This window comes from Hemicordylus capensis, chromosome 2, assembly GCF_027244095.1.
Source record: "Hemicordylus capensis ecotype Gifberg chromosome 2, rHemCap1.1.pri, whole genome shotgun sequence".
Lineage (NCBI taxonomy): Eukaryota > Metazoa > Chordata > Lepidosauria > Squamata > Cordylidae > Hemicordylus > Hemicordylus capensis.
This window is the reverse complement of record NC_069658.1, coordinates 330,620,799-330,636,414: the sequence shown is the minus strand read 5'-3', so window position 1 is coordinate 330,636,414 and position 15,616 is coordinate 330,620,799. Positions and strand designations below refer to the sequence as shown.

Below are 15,616 nucleotides of genomic sequence, written 5' to 3'. Positions count from 1 at the left end.
AACCTGATTCCAACTGTCTGTGCCACCCACATTGTAACTGCTGTTCTTTACCTACCTATCTACTCACCCAGTGACAAGGATCAACCAGTCAGCAGCTCTCTGCCCCCACCCCCTGGCTTCGTATAAAGAGCAAAGTGCGTTTTTAAGTGTGGGATTAGTTGTCTAAGCGGGGAGGGGGGGTCCCACACAGATATCAGCTTGAGACCTGACACGCCCCTTCCCTTCCTGCCCCCTGGGTGCAGTGTGGGCAGGAGGGGAGAAGCTGGCAAAAAGTTAGCCAGAGCTGGCATTGGCGGCAGTCCACCTGTCCCTGGGTTTCAATCCCTTGGCCTCTCTTTCACCTGCCCTCCTTTTGCCGCCAAAATGTATTATCATAAATCAGGAGCCCAGAAAAGAAAAGACAAGAAAGAACAAGAGGAAAATGAAAAAAGGGGGTCTACAAACACTTTTTCCATATGGATTAAGTGCGGCTTCAAAAAATTTTCATTGAACTCACCTATAAAATTGGAGCAAGTAGAAACTGTTGGAAACCTCATCCCCAAACAAGGAGCAGTTGATTTGTGTAATCATGCACAGCCAGATTTTGATGAAGGGGCAGATGCAGGAAATGGAAAACAGAAAGAAACAGACATACAGGTGCATGTGGAAGTGGATTTGGAAAACAAGAGGAGTAGTCATAATGTAGGCCTTGACATTGGATATATCACAACCGAGTTTCCATCTCAAAAGGAAATAGAGAAGTATGTTACAAATGGTCACATCCCTCTGCCTAAAACATTCCCAAAAGATACCTGCAATCAAGTTTTCCCACAAAGCATACTGAAATCGAAAAGCACCAATGGAGAACTACATGTAAGAGACTGGCTTGTCTGGAGTTGACAGAAACAAACATTATATTGCTTTCCATGTTGATTATTTTGGCACAAGACAGTCAATAGTCTCAAGACTAGCACTTCTGCATCTAAATCTGCACTGGTATCTGCTGAAGGCTGGGATTCTAATGGGAAGTGATGGAAACTTTCCTATAGGATCCCAAAACATGAAAAAGGCAATAGTCATCTAGCTTGGCGAGACCTAGGAAGGCACTTGTCTGGGACAGGAGTTGACACCATCTTGGAAGTGTCAATCGGAACTGAAGCTGTGAAATGGTACAATCTTTTTAAGTGCATCATCAATGTTGTACTCTTCTTGGGAGAACGATGGTCTGGTATTTACTGGTTCATCCCATCGAACTGGTGATTCAAACAATGGACACTTTTTAGGACTCATTGAACTGCTCTCCAGGTGGGACCACATCCTTCAGGAACATATGCTAAGTGTAGAGGAGTCACAGAAAAGGAGTGATTGGCTTCAAGTTGATTAGCTCTCCCCTGACTCACAGTATGAATTTATTGCAGAATGCTCGAATCTTGTGAAACAACACATTTTGCTGGAGAGGCAATCTGCAAAGTACTTTGCAGTAATAGTAGATGCCACACCAGATTCCTCCCATATTTAACAAACAACATTTCTTTGAGATATGTACTTTTAAAAGAAATGCAGTATGAGATTCAAAAAATATTTCTCGAGTTTGCAGATTGTAGCAACAAAAGAGAGGAAGAAATTGCTCAGTTGATAACTGATTAATTGAAATTCCTCTCAGTGATTGTGATGATGATGATGATGATACCAGGCAGAGCTAGAGACGCTAGATCGTAAGACCAGGAAAATCATGACCATCAATCATGCTCTGCACGCCCGCAGTGATGTCGATAGGCTCTACCTCCCACGCAGCTCAGGTGGAAGAGGAATGCTGCAAGTCCATCAAACAGTAGAGGAGGAGAAAAGAGTCCTTGAAGAATATATCAAGGACATTGAAGAAGATGCACTTAAAATGGTCAAGAACGAGAAACTATTCAACACCAATGAAACAAAGCAGGCCTACAAGAAAGAACAAGTCAAGAACCGAGCAGAAAAATGGAGAAATAAGCCCCTGCATGGTCAATATTTGCACAATATAAGTGGGAAATCAGACATCACCAAGACCTGGCAATGGCTTAAGAATGGCAACTTGAAGAAAGAAACAGAGGGTTTAATACTGGCTGCACAAGAACAGGCACTAAGAACAAATGCAATAAGAGCAAAAGTTGAAAAATCCACCACAAACAGCAAGTGCCACCTTTGTAAAGAAGCAGATGAAACAATGGACCACCTGATCAGCTGTTGTAAAAAGATTGCACAGACTGACTACAAACAAAGGCATGACAAGGTAGCAGGGATGATACACTGGAACATCTGCAAAAAATACAAGCTACCTGTAGCCAAGAATTGGTGGGACCATAAAATTGAAAAAGTTGAAGAAAATGAAGATGTAAAAATATTATGGGACTTCCGACTACAAACAGACAAACATCTGCCACACAATGCACCAGATATAATTGTAGTGGAGAAGAAAGAAAAACAAGTTAAAATAATTGACATAGCAATACCAGGGGATAGCAGAATAGAAGAAAAAGAAATAGAAAAAATCACCAAATACAAAGATCTACAAATTGAAAGTGAAAGGCTGTGGCAGAAAAAGACCCAAATAATCCCAGTGGTAATTGGCGCCCTGGGTGCAGTCCCAAAAGACCTTGAAGAGCACCTCAACACCATAGGGGCCACAGAAATCACCATCAGCCAATTACAAAAAGCAGCTTTACTGGGAACAGCCTATATTTTGCGACGATATCTTAAATAACCAACAGTATTGATGATAAAATTCAGCCATCCCAGGTCCTTGGGAAGGACTCGATGTCTGGATAAAACAAACCAGTCAATAACACCTGTCTGACTGTGTAAACAAGAAATTAATAATAATAATAATAATAATAATAATAATAATAATAATAATTCAATTTCTATACCGCCCTTCCAAAAATGGCTCAGGGCGGTTTATAAAGAGAAATAACAAATAAGATGGCTCCCTGTCCCCAAAGGGCTCACATTCTAAAAAAAAACTTAAGACACACACCAGCAACAGTCACTGGAAGTACTGTGCTGGGGGTGGATAGGGCCAGTTACTCTCCCCCTGCTAAATAAAGAGAATCACCACGGTAAAAGGTGCCTCTTTGCCCAGTTAGCAGGGTTTGGCCTGGGGAGAATGGGAGATTGTAGAGCTCAAGCCTACGATAATGGGGCAAATGTGGCTGGAAAATACAATGGTGCACAAGCAAAAATACAAGAACAATGTTCAATAGCAATTTTTTCACCTTGCGGTTGTCACATACTCAACTTATGTGGAAATGATGCTGCTGAATGCATACCTGAAGCAATAACCTTTTCCACAACAATTCAGACTGTGTACCACCTGTTCAGTTCCAGTCTTAATTGGTGGGAATTACTACAAAACCGTATTGGTTGTTCTCTTCATGGTATGTCTGAAACAAGATGGTCAGATCTTGTTGAATGTGTAAAGCCTTTTGCAGCTCACTTGCCTGGCATTAAATTGTCACTGGAAGACCTCATAGAACTAAATTTGATGGTGAAAACAAGAGATGAAGTCCATGGAGTTTTATTATGTGACATCTTTTTCCTGTGTGTTAATGTCAGCTGTGTGGTACAAAATATTAGCTGGCATAGATATTTGCAACAAGGTCATCCAAGCTAGAGATGCCACACTGGATGTTGAAGTAGCAGACATAGAAACTCTCCTCACAGATCTGACAAAACTTCGAAACTGGAAATGCATGTGGAATGAAGCCAAATTGGTTGCGTCAAACCTAAAGATAGAAATAAAACTCCCGTAGATGTGGTGGAGTTAGGCGCAAGAGGGCAAGGCTGCATGATGACAGCACACCCCATGCTAACTTGGAGGAAATGATATGCCAGAAGAGGCCTGCTTCATAAAGTGTGTGTTTTACATTTTGGTAGACAATGTTATAGCAGGATTAACTGTCCGCTTCAATGCTGTTAAGCAGTTGGCAGAAAAATTTGATTTCTTGTGAAAATATCTCACCATGTCTGAAAGTGATGTGGAGAGAAAAGCTTTATCTTTATCAGAGCAATATCCTGCTGACCTTAATGGTGACAATTTTGGAGAAGAAATGCAACATTTACCCTCAGTACATAAAGCAATTTTTGTAAATGCACGTTTAAAGCCATTAGATCTGTTGAACTTGTTAACAGAGTACAGACTTGGTGACTTGTTTCCAATGTTTGTGTTAGCTTAAGAATTCTATTAACAATTCCAGCAACAGTAGCTTCTGCAGTGATGTCAGTTAGCAAACTCAAGCAGATTCAGAATTATTTAAGGTCTAAAATGTCTCAGGAACATCTTGTGGATTTGGCCAGGCTAAGTATTGAATCAAACCTTGCCAGAACAATTAATTTTCATGCTGTGAATTGAAATTTTTCACACAAAAAAGGCCAGGAAAGCTCTTTTTAAAAAGTAAATACTAAGCCTATCTACCTTTTAAAAAAACCCAAAACTTTTTACTAATAATTATGTCTTCTGATGATCTGATCTGCATTGCAATATAAAATGATGTTTCAGTGTGAATTCTTTCTCCTTATTTGTATTGTAGCATAAACCAAGATGTTAAAATCAAATGTGCTTTCTTCTCTCTGATCCTCTTTTATTTTATTGTATTTATATTTATCATGGAGGGAGTACAGGAGCATAAGGCCTCAAATGCAGAAAATCAACAGAGCGCTCCATTCAACCCTCTCTCATCTTCCATACCCTTTTTGGCCTTACAGTCTATACAGCTCATGGCATAACACCATAGTGGATAAAAACAGGATGACTAATGGAGAAGGGAAAGGGGCCTGAAAGAAACTTTGTACCCCCTGATAAAATTCCTCTGAGGCCCTGCTGAGAGCTTTGCATTTGTCTTTTTTGTCTACTGAGGATTTAATCACTCACATTTTTAGGTTTTCCTTGAGTCTATGAGAGCTAGACATTTGTGGATTTTTGTTTTAATTTTAAAGTGAATCAGAATGGGGAGAATTGATGCCAGGCTCCTGTAGATGTGTGACAGGCCCATAGGCACTCAAAATAATATGCAGAGCCAAGGCTATATGCAGTGAAGTGCCTCAGAGGGGGACCATGGAGGATCCCAAAATACGTATTGGCTTCTCTAATTTGCGGGGCCGAACTGCCTCAAAGCTGGTTGCCAAGAGCAGGAGGATCACATTTGTACCTGGGGAAGTGGCTAGTGTCTGCAAATATGAAGAGCTACTTGTTAGTAGCTTTAGACACTACCTGTCAGTGTTATGTAGTCTTAGTAACAGTAAGCACTATCTGTTAGTGTTGAGTGTGTGCAAATTTCCCAGTGTGGACTGTTGTTAAGCTGTGCACGTCCCTGACTGCATGCTGTGCCCCCGTTCACAGAAGACCTGGAGGAAAGTGTGGGGCCAGCTCTTTGCTGACAGCCCCTCTGGCATTGCACGGCTCGAGTATTTTGAGGCCCGCGAAGGCGTTGCAGTGGAAAAGGCAACACTGAGGAAGAGTGACCGCAAGGTGATCCGCCTCTCAGATTGTGTCTCGGTGGAACGGGCTGGTGAACACAACTCGCCGAAGGATGCAGCCCCCTTCTACTTGTGCATGGTGGAGCGCAGCTTCTTGCTGGCAGCAGAAAATCCAGATGACTGGATAGAATGTATCTGCCAACTGGCTTTTCAGGTACTGACCTAGTCTCATCTTCATTCAATAGGACCACCCTGGGTCTTGCTGAAGCACAGAGAGATGCCTCTTGCCCATACAAGACCTATGGCAGAGCCAACATCAAACTCTGCTGCTTCCTCCAGAGGTTTTCTATTATTTCAGGGGCTTCTTGTGGCAAAATTGCTGGTGCAGGGTGGCAGCGTACCTCCTTGCCGCCCCAATCAGCACCGTATCAGAAGTGGCTGGTGCACATGCGTGTGTAACCCTCCCACCTATGAACTGGGCCGGACTGCCGAACCAGTTCGTGCCTGTCCCTAATAGTGACTAATGTTCCCTGCCTCACTTAATGGGGAAACAAATACAATCAGGGGCTTCGAACACCTTCCTTACAAGGCAAGGCTATACCATCTGGGATTTTTTAGTTTAGAAAAAAGGCAACTAAGGGGAAACATGATAGAGGTCTATAAAATTATGCATGGTGTCAAGAGAGTGGACAGAGAGAAGTTTTTCTCCTACCACTCACAATGCTAGAACCAGGGGTCGTCCCATGAAACTGATTGTCAGGAAATCTAGGACCAACAAAAGGAAGCATTTTTTCACAAGTCCATAATTAATCTAGGGAATTCTTTGCCACGGGATGTGGTGATGACTACTATTTTGGATAGTTTAAAATGGGCTTAGACAAATGCATGGAGAACAGGGCTATCAATTATTTGACAGCTATGGGCTATCTCCAGGTTCATAGGCTAGATACCTCTGAATACCAGCTGCAGGGAAGCAACAGCAGGAGAGAGGACATGCCTTTATTTCTTATATGTGGGACTCCCAGAAGCATCTGGTGAGCTGTTGTAAGAAACAGTATGCTGGACTAGATAGGCCTTGGGCATGGTCCAGCAGGGCTGTTTTTATGTAATTAATGTTACTTTGACTTGAGGGGTCACTTTTGACTTTTGGATAATGAATATAAGGATTCTATGAACTTGAAAAACATCGTAGAATGTGATTACACTGGAAACCCAGATAGTGAGGAAGCAAGGGACATTCTGGGCATATCTTCAGCCTGTTTCTAAACCATGTTACTAGAAGTTAACCTCAGTTGTTCAATAGTACTTACTTGCTAAGAAGAATGTATAGGCTGAATGTATAGGTTTACAAAAGCTTTTAATTAGCTTTGGCTTCTATTTATTTCCATATGAAGATAACAGCCTTGTTACCAAAGTTGGATGATAAAACTGTGATGCACTTTGCACATTAAAGGCACTCTTTTATGATGCTTACTTTCTTGATGGTACAGCGTAGGCTGCAAGAAAGTGACTAGTACTGTTATTTCTGTGGCCTATGACCTACAACCTACAACCAGGAGCTTTACTAAATTAAATTAAATTGCTCTCTGACTTGTAGGCTTACAGTTGAATAGATAGGAGACACAAGGACAAGATACAGAGGGCAGGGTTGTTGAGGCTAGATGGGATAATCTGTAGTGACGTATTTTGCTAGCATATAAGAATGGAGAGGAGTACGACCATGGAAATTAGCCTATGTTCAGGCTGTGGGTGTCGGAATAAGGCCCGCATCTGTCTGTCTTGGTTGCTATTCTGTTCTAATGTCTGAAATGTTGTCCTTACCACCTCCTTTCTTTGCTCTGGTGCATGCAGAAGAAACCTGCCTCATCAAGCACCCCTGGAAATGCTCCCAGCCCACAACACCTCATGGAAGAAAATGCTATCTACTCCTCCTGGAAAGAAAGTATGTGCCTTGGGCCCCATGGGTGGGGTGATGGGCTTGGAGGAGCCCAGGGCATCAAGGGCATGAAGCTCCTTGTGGTCCTAGCTTTGGGTACAAGTGGCAGCTGGTTGAAGAGAGAGCTGTTTACTTGATCCAGCCTAATGAGGTGGACCTTTGCTCAAGCTAGGATTGCCAAAGAGGTTCCAATCCTGTGCTCAGAGTTGTCCCAAGATGCTTTGGTGCCTGAAGCAGAAAATCCAAATGGCAGCCTCAAATGGCAGCCCTAGTGGGGGCAAAAACACAACCGACTGTATAATTAACCATGTGCTTCTTCTTAATGTTGCTTGAGGTAGGGTTGGCCGTGTTTCTGTTGATGTGTGCTCTGGCAATAATGCTGCATGTTGTTTATGGCTTGCGTAGTGCTTTTTGACATGCACGCTGCAGCTTCTTATTCATACCTGCAAAAGCTCTGTGTTCATTCTTTTGAGTTAAGATCTAGAGAGGCATTTCACTTTCTCCCTGCACACCCCATTCCCTCCCACCTTAAAATGTCCCCTTTAAAAGTGCTTCACCAACAGCAATTTGGGGATTTGTCATGAGAGACCTTGCAAAGCAAACCCAGCAGATTATCTGTCAGTCTGTCTGTCTATCATGCTGCCTAATGTGTACATCTCTAGGCGGTGAACAAAATTTAAAACACAATGTAGAAAAGTAAAAACAGATTAAAATTCCACAAAACACAATAAACACAATCTCCTAAAACAGGTTATTAAAATTTAATTTCAGTTAAAAGGCTGTGAAAAAAAGGTGCATCTTGAAAGTCTTCCTGAAAGCAAACAGAGAAGGAGATGCTCTTATTTCAACAGGGAACATATTCCAAAGCTCCGGGGCAGCTACAGAAACAGCCCAGTCCCAAGTCACCACCAAATGAGCTGGCAGCAACTGTAACGTCTCCAGCTGGTCTTAATAGGCAACAGGGTTCATGACAAAAAAGGTGCTCTCTTAAGTACCCTGGACCCAAGACATTAAGAGCTTTATAGGTCATGACCAGCACTTTGTATTTTGCCTGGAAACATAGAAGCAGCCAGTGCAGTTCTTTGTAAAGCAGTGTTACGTGGTCCCTTCAGGTTGTCCCAGAGACCAGTCTGGCTGCCTCATTCTGTACCAATTGTAGTTTCCGAACTATGTACAAAGGCAGCCTCATATAGAGCGCATTACAGTAGTCAAGCCTGGAGGTTACTAGTGAATGTACCACTGTTTTAACATCATTTACCTCCAGAAATGGGCGTAGCTGTTGTATCAGCTGAAGCTGCAATTACATGGATGCTGATCTCACTTTGAACAGCTCTCACAGCTGGTTTCAAAACGACCTTTTGAAGGTGTGGAGAAAAAGAGCAGCTGCAATAAGTAATAACAATAATATAGTTAATACATCTTATATTGGAATGTATGTATGTATTGAATATATTGTATCCTGCCTTTTGTAAAGCTAGGTGTTTTGTTTTGTTTTGTTTTGTTGGTTTTGTTTTGTTTTGTTTTTTTGCTCCAGTGTGCATCACATTACATTGAATGGCATTTGCCATTTTGTTGCCCACTCACCCAGTTTGAAGAGACCCTTTTGGAACTTTTCACAATCTGTTTTGGATTTCACTACCCTAAATAGTTTAGCGTAATCTGCAAATATGGCCACCTTGGTGCTTACCCTGATTTCTAGATCAATTATGAATAAATTGAAAAGCATTGGTCCCAATACAGAATCTGAGGGACTACACTTCTTATATCTTTCCATTACAAAAATTATCAGTTTATTCCTACCCTCTGTTTCCTGTCATTCAACAGTTACCAATCCATAAACACATATTTTCCCTTATCCCATGACTACTAAATTTACTCAAGAGAGTTGATGAGGGACTTCGTCAAAGCCTTTTGAAAGTCCATATATACAATGTCAACTGAATCACCTCTATCCATGTGCCTGTTGACACTCAAAAAGGTTAGTGAGGCATGATTTACCTTTGCAGAAGCCATACTGATTATCCTTCAGCAAGGCCTGTTAATCTATATGTTTATCCATTTTATCTTTAACGATGCTTTCCACCAATTTACCTGGAACAGACATTAAGCTAACTGGTCTGTAATTAGCTTATCCACCCCCAGCACAGTACCTACAGTGACTGTTGCTGGTATCTATCTTAAGTTTCTTTTTAGATTGTGAGCCCTTTGGGGACAGGATTCCACCTTGTTTGTTTGTTTTTCCCCTGTGTAAACTGCCCTGAGCCATTTTTGGAAGGGCGGTATAGAAATTGAATGAATGAATGAACGAATGAATAAATTAACTGGACCCCCCACCCAGATCCCTTTTTGAAAATGGGTGTTACATTAGTTACTTCCCAGTCCTCTGGCAGAGAGCCTGATTTAAGGGACAATTACATATTTTGCCAGATGATCAGCAATTGCACATTTGAGTTCTTCAAGAACTCTTGGGTAGATGCCATCTGGCCCCAGTGATTTGTTAATTTTTAATTTTTCAAGACAGCTTAGAACATAATCTCTTGTCACTTTTATTAGACTAAATTATTCAGCCTCCCTCCCTCCCTGAGAAGCTCAGTTCAGGTGTGGTTATCTGCCCTCTATCCTCTACAGTGAAGACTGTTGCAAATAACTAATTCAGCTTTTCTGCAATTTTCACACCCTCCTTAAGCATCCCTTTCATGCCCATGTCCTCTACTGCCTCCCTGGTAGATTTCCTGCTTCTGATGTATTTAAATAATTTTTTATTATCACATCTCTCAAGTCTCATAGATGCCCTCCATTTCAATTTGATTTTAATTCCTGTGGCTCTGTACACTCTGGGCTTTTAAAACAAACAACATTACCTGGGCTTGTAGCCAACCATTGTTTCTTCTCGCTAGAGAGACTCCAGAGGGCATGGAGTTTATTTAAAACTACAATAATAGAAGCTTTCCTTGATGCTCTTAGCCATATGCTCCTTACACTCTTCTTTTGCTTCCCTTATTGTCTCCTTGCATTTCCTTAGGAAGCTGAGCCTGGAGCTTGTGTTGCTTTTTGTTCTCATTTGGGCAGAACCCCCATTTTCTGAAGGAGGTATTTTCCCTTTGTATAGTTGCTTTGACTCTACTTGTTAGGCATGCTGGTATGGTCCTGGGTGGTATCTTTTTCTTCTTTTTGGTATGCATATGGTAACTTCTTTCAATATCTTCTCAATAGCCTGTGAGTTTCCAGTGGTTGCCTTCCAGACAGAGGCTTCTGCCAGATGTCATCTGAAAGGGAACTATCTGCTGGTGCCTTTAGCTGAGCACCTGATGCTGAAGGACTCACAGTCTGGAAAAACCCTCTACACTTGGCCTTACGCCTTCCTCCGAAGATTTGGCCAGGAAAAGGTATCCATGTTGTTTGAGCTTCTAATGGTTGCAGGGCAGCCTGCTGCACCTCCATTGACCACTGTTGGGAGAAGTAGACTGCAGAGAACATCCTCTGTTGCCTTGCAACCTCTGGGCAGAGAGCGTCAGAGCTCCTAGTGAATGTGCAGGCCTTAGTCATATCTTGAGCCCAGAGGCAAGTTCCAAAATAAGCAGCCCCTGGGCACTGGTAGCACATACTACTAAGGCAGGGGTGGGCAAACTTGGCCCTTCAGCTGTCTTTGGACTACAGCTCCCAGCATCCCCAGCCACAATTTATAGTGGCTAGGGGAGGTGGGAGTTATAATTCAACAACAGATGGAGGGCTAGGTTTGCCCACTCCTGTATTAGGGGCTGGTTTGCATGATCAGAAGTAAGTTGGGGGAGCTTCCAGCTGAGATTCTGCAGCCATGTGTGCTCTCACAGTCATGAGGCAGAAATGTCAGGCAGAGGATTGGGAAGTGGTCATGGGTAAGGAGCAATCCCGGTTGGCCCAGGCAGCTGACATTGATCTAGGCTGCCTGAGCTGATGGACTGGAATTGCTTCTTGCACACAATCACTTCCCAGACCCCACATGGCACTGCACGCACAGCTCCAGAACCTCAGCCTGGAATCTCTCCAATTTACTTCTGATTGTAATAACCAGAGGATGCTCAGAGGTGGGCCTTGCTAAGGAAATTCAGGCAGTTCTCCAGAGAAAAGCAAGCTCTTTGCTAAATTCTACCATACTAGTTTCAGACTCTGTTGGGTTGGCTTAAGCCAGGAGTTCTCAAACCTGGGTCCCCAGATATTGCTGGACTACAACTCCCATAAAAACAGCCCAGCTAGATCAGGCCCAAGGCCTACCCAGTCCAGCATCTTGCTTTACACAGTGACCAGCCAGATGCCTCCGAGAAGCCCACAGGCAAGCGATGAAGGCATGCCCTCTCTCCGGCTGTTGCTTCTTCCCTGCAACTGGTATTGAAAGGCATATTTCCTCTGAGGCTGGAGGTGGCCTACAGCCACCAGACTAGTAGCCATTGATAGAAATGTCTTCTGTGAATTTGTCTAAGCTCCTTTTAAAGCCATCCAAGCTGGTGGTCATCACCACATCCTGTGGCAAAGAATTCCATAGATTAACTATGCACTGTGTTAAAAAGTACTTCTTTTTGTTGGTCCTAACTTTCCTGGCCTTCAGTTTCAAGGGATGGCCTCTGGTTCTAGTGTTGTGTGAGAGAGAGGAAAATTTCTCTCTGTCCACTCTCTCTACTCAATGCATAATTTTATGCACCTCTATCACGTCTCTCCATAGTTGCCTCTTTTTTCCAAACTGAAAAGCCTCAGATGTTGTAGTCTTGCCTCAAAAAGAAGGTGCTCCAGGCCCCTGATCATCTTGGTTGCCCTCTTCTGCACCTTTTCCAGTTCTACAATGTCCTCCTTAAGATACAGTGACCAGAACTGCACACAGTACTCCAAATGTGGCCACAACATAGATTTGTATAAGGGCATGATAATATTAGCAGTATTATTTCCCCTTTGTAATAATCCTTAGCATGGAATTAGCCTTTCCCGCAGCTGCCACACATTGTTTTGATACTTTCAATGACTCCAAGATCTCTCTCCTGGTCAGTCACCAACAGCTCAGACCCTATCACCATATTTGTGAAGTTAAGGGGTTTTTTTTGCTCCAATATGCATCGCTTGACACTTGCTTACATTGAACCACATTTGCCATTATGTTGACCACTCACCCAATTTGGAGAGATCTTTTGGGAGCTCCTCACAATCTGTTTTGGATTTCACTACCCTAAATAGTTTGGTGTCATCTGCAAATTTGGCTGCCTTGCTGCTCACCCCAACTTCTAGATCATTTATGGACAAGTTAAAGAGCACTGGTCCCAGTACAGATCCCTGGGGGACCCCACTTCTTACTTCCCTCCATGGTGAAAACTGTCCATTTTTACCTACCGTCTTTCCTGTCCTTCATCCAGTTATCAATCTACACATGAACCTGTTCCCTTATCCCATGATTGCTAAGTTTACTCAAAAGCCTTTAGTGAGGAACTTTATCAAAAGATTTTTGGATGTCCAGGTATACTATTTCAACCGGATCACCTTTATCCACATTCCTGTTGACACTCTCAAAGAACTCCAAAAGGTTAGTGAAGCAAGACCTGCCCTTGAAGAAGCCATGCTGGTGGTTCTTCAGCAAGGCCTGTTCTTCTGTATGTTTAACAATTTTGTCCTTAAGTACGCTTTCCATCAATTTACTTGACACAGAAGTTGAGCTAACTGGCCTGTAGTTTCTGGTTCCTCCTGGATCCCTTTTTGAAAATCAGAGTTGCATTAGCTACTTTCCCATCATACCCAGTCACAATGATTGGTGGCCAAAGTTGAAATGCTTTCACTTCCTTTTCCCTCTCCAGTCAAAGGAATGAAGTCACTAAGTTCCCTCACCCTTTTGACTTGACAATGTATTTCCCTGCTACTCTGCTTCATCTCCCTGGTACCTGAAAGTATACTGTCTAGATCCAAGTGGAACTACTCTGTGTGTGTACATACATACATACATACATACATACTTTGCATGTAGAAGATTCTGTGTTCAGTCTCAGCCCTCTCCAGGTATAAAGATTGCAGGTAGCAGGGGTGAGAGACCACTCTGACTGAAATTCTAAGGAACCATTGCCCGTTCGCATTGGCAGTTCTGGGCTGGATGGATCTGTGATCTCAGCAGAAGGCAGCTACTTATATATCTAGGATTGATTGATTATTTAAGTGCCGTCAAGTTGATGTTGACTCTTAGCAAACGCATAGATAGACTCTCTCCAGGATGACCTGTCTTCAACTTGGCCTTTAAGATCTCTCAGTGGTGCATTCACTGCTGTCATAATCGAGTCCATCCACCTTGCTGCTGGTCGTCCTCTTCTCTTTCCTTCACTTTCCCCAGCATTATGGACTTCTCAGGGGACCTGGGTCTTCGCATAATGTGTCCAAAGTATGATAGTTTGAGCCTGGTCATTTGTGCCTCAAGTGAAAATTCTGGATTGATTTGTTCTATGATCCATTTATTTGTTTTCCTGGCTGTCCATGGTATCCTCAAAAGTTTTTTCCAACACCAAAATTCAAAAGCATCAATGCTTTTTCTATCTTGCTTCTTCAAAGTCCAGCTTTTGCATCCATAGAGTGTCATGGGGAAAACCACTGTCCAAACAATTCTAATCTTTGTAGGTATAGACATGTCATGGTATCTAAATATCCTTTCCAAGGTCATTTATCCATATAGTGCCATATTTGTACATGGTGCTTTACAAGGAATATGAGGACAGGTTTTGCTCCGAGGGTCATGCAGTCTAGATATTGATGTGAGGGAGACTGCAGAGGAAAGCAAGGGAAATGCAGGTTGGGGAAAACAGGGGAACAATATGTGATTATTTCAGTGCCACTTACTTAAGCTTAGTTACAGCAGGTAATGGGGATTTGGTGGTTGTGCCAAAGGTTTCTTTAAAAAGGTAGGATTTAAGATGAAATTTGAAGGAAATAAGGCATCATGCAGTTGTTCTGGGAGGCTTATTAAATGCACATCTTGATAGATAAATATATCTAATTAACAATTAAATCTGTTTTTCTTGGATCAAGTCTATGATGAGAATGAGCTCCACAGACAAAGAGTTCAGTGACAAGAGAATTAATCTGGCAGAGTATAAGAACATTTTAAGATAATCCCTTTTCCTTCTCTTTTCCTTTTCCCCAGACTGTGTTCTCTTTTGAGGCAGGACGCCGCTGCGAGTCTGGAGAGGGCCTCTTCACTTTTAACACCCTACGGGCTGCAGAGATCTTCAGAGCTGTCTCCGCTGCCATAGACTGCCAAAAAGCTGCTCTTCTGGAGACAGACAGGAAAGCTGGGGTTTCCCCAGGCCAAGACTGTATGCAGAAAGCTGGGGGCTGGTCATGGCCCAGCAGCGCAGAGAACCTGGAGGAAATGCAACCATTGTATACAAGAAACCCAAAGGAGGATGTGGAAATGGGACTCTCACTAGTGCCCAGTAACAATAGCCGTTCAGCATCTCCAGAGAGCGGGGATCGTGAGCCACCCATCATCTATGCTTCCATTGGCAAGAGCTCACCAATCCTGTTCCAGCCCTGGGGCAAGACAGAGGCAGAATCCAAATGGCAGGGAGAGCAAGTCTCTTCTGAACATCTCTACGAGAACCTGCGTGCTCTGGAGCAGCACACTCTTGGCTACAGGGACTTCCCTGATGGCAATGAGCCATCGCCCCTCTATGACAACAGCCCTGTAGTGGCCAAATGCTCCAGTAGCCACCCTGGCCTGAACCCCAGTGTGAGAGCTGACTCCTCCCCAGAAACCCAGCGCCATCCCAAGGTGGATTGTAAAGGGACAGAGAGTGGGGATGATGGGAATGCCAAACCCAAGGCAAGAGGGGCTGGTGCTTTCAAGCACAAGTTGGTCAGCATGTTGAGCAGAGAAGGAGGCGCCTCAAAGACGTCCAGCAAGAACACTAGTCCTGTAGACAAGTCCTAATGGGGAGCCCTTTGGCTGTGGGGACTAGTCTGAAGGCCTGGAGTTCTTCCCATCAATGCCCCCCCTCACTTCTTTTTCTTCTAGATGTGTCCTGATATCCTCAAAGTTTGATGGAGAATTTTCATGAGCTGGGGATACAACCTCTCAAATAAGATGATAGTGGCTTGGAGACCAGGCTAGCTATAGCCACTCCACTGTGTCGGTCTTGAATAGTTAGAAGTAGGTGGGTGTAATGGCATCCGGGAAACCAGCTGGACCTGTATATGTTGAGGTCTTCTTTTTTCCCTTGTGTCTCTCAATAAATGGAATTTCTTAGACTGTCA

General features: G+C 43.2%; 1 protein-coding gene across 1 annotated transcript in view; it reads left to right on the top strand.

Moving 5' to 3' along the window:
• The window catches only part of DOK3 (docking protein 3), an 18,229-nt gene extending 2,613 nt beyond the window's left edge, over positions 1 to 15,616 (top strand). Inside the window, exons 2-5 of the mRNA XM_053292690.1 lie at positions 5,354 to 5,644; positions 7,282 to 7,372; positions 10,580 to 10,752; positions 14,505 to 15,616. Coding sequence (XP_053148665.1) covers positions 5,354 to 5,644; positions 7,282 to 7,372; positions 10,580 to 10,752; positions 14,505 to 15,293 — 1,344 coding nt within the window. The 3' untranslated portion in view covers positions 15,294 to 15,616. The remainder of the gene's footprint in view (positions 1 to 5,353; positions 5,645 to 7,281; positions 7,373 to 10,579; positions 10,753 to 14,504) is intronic.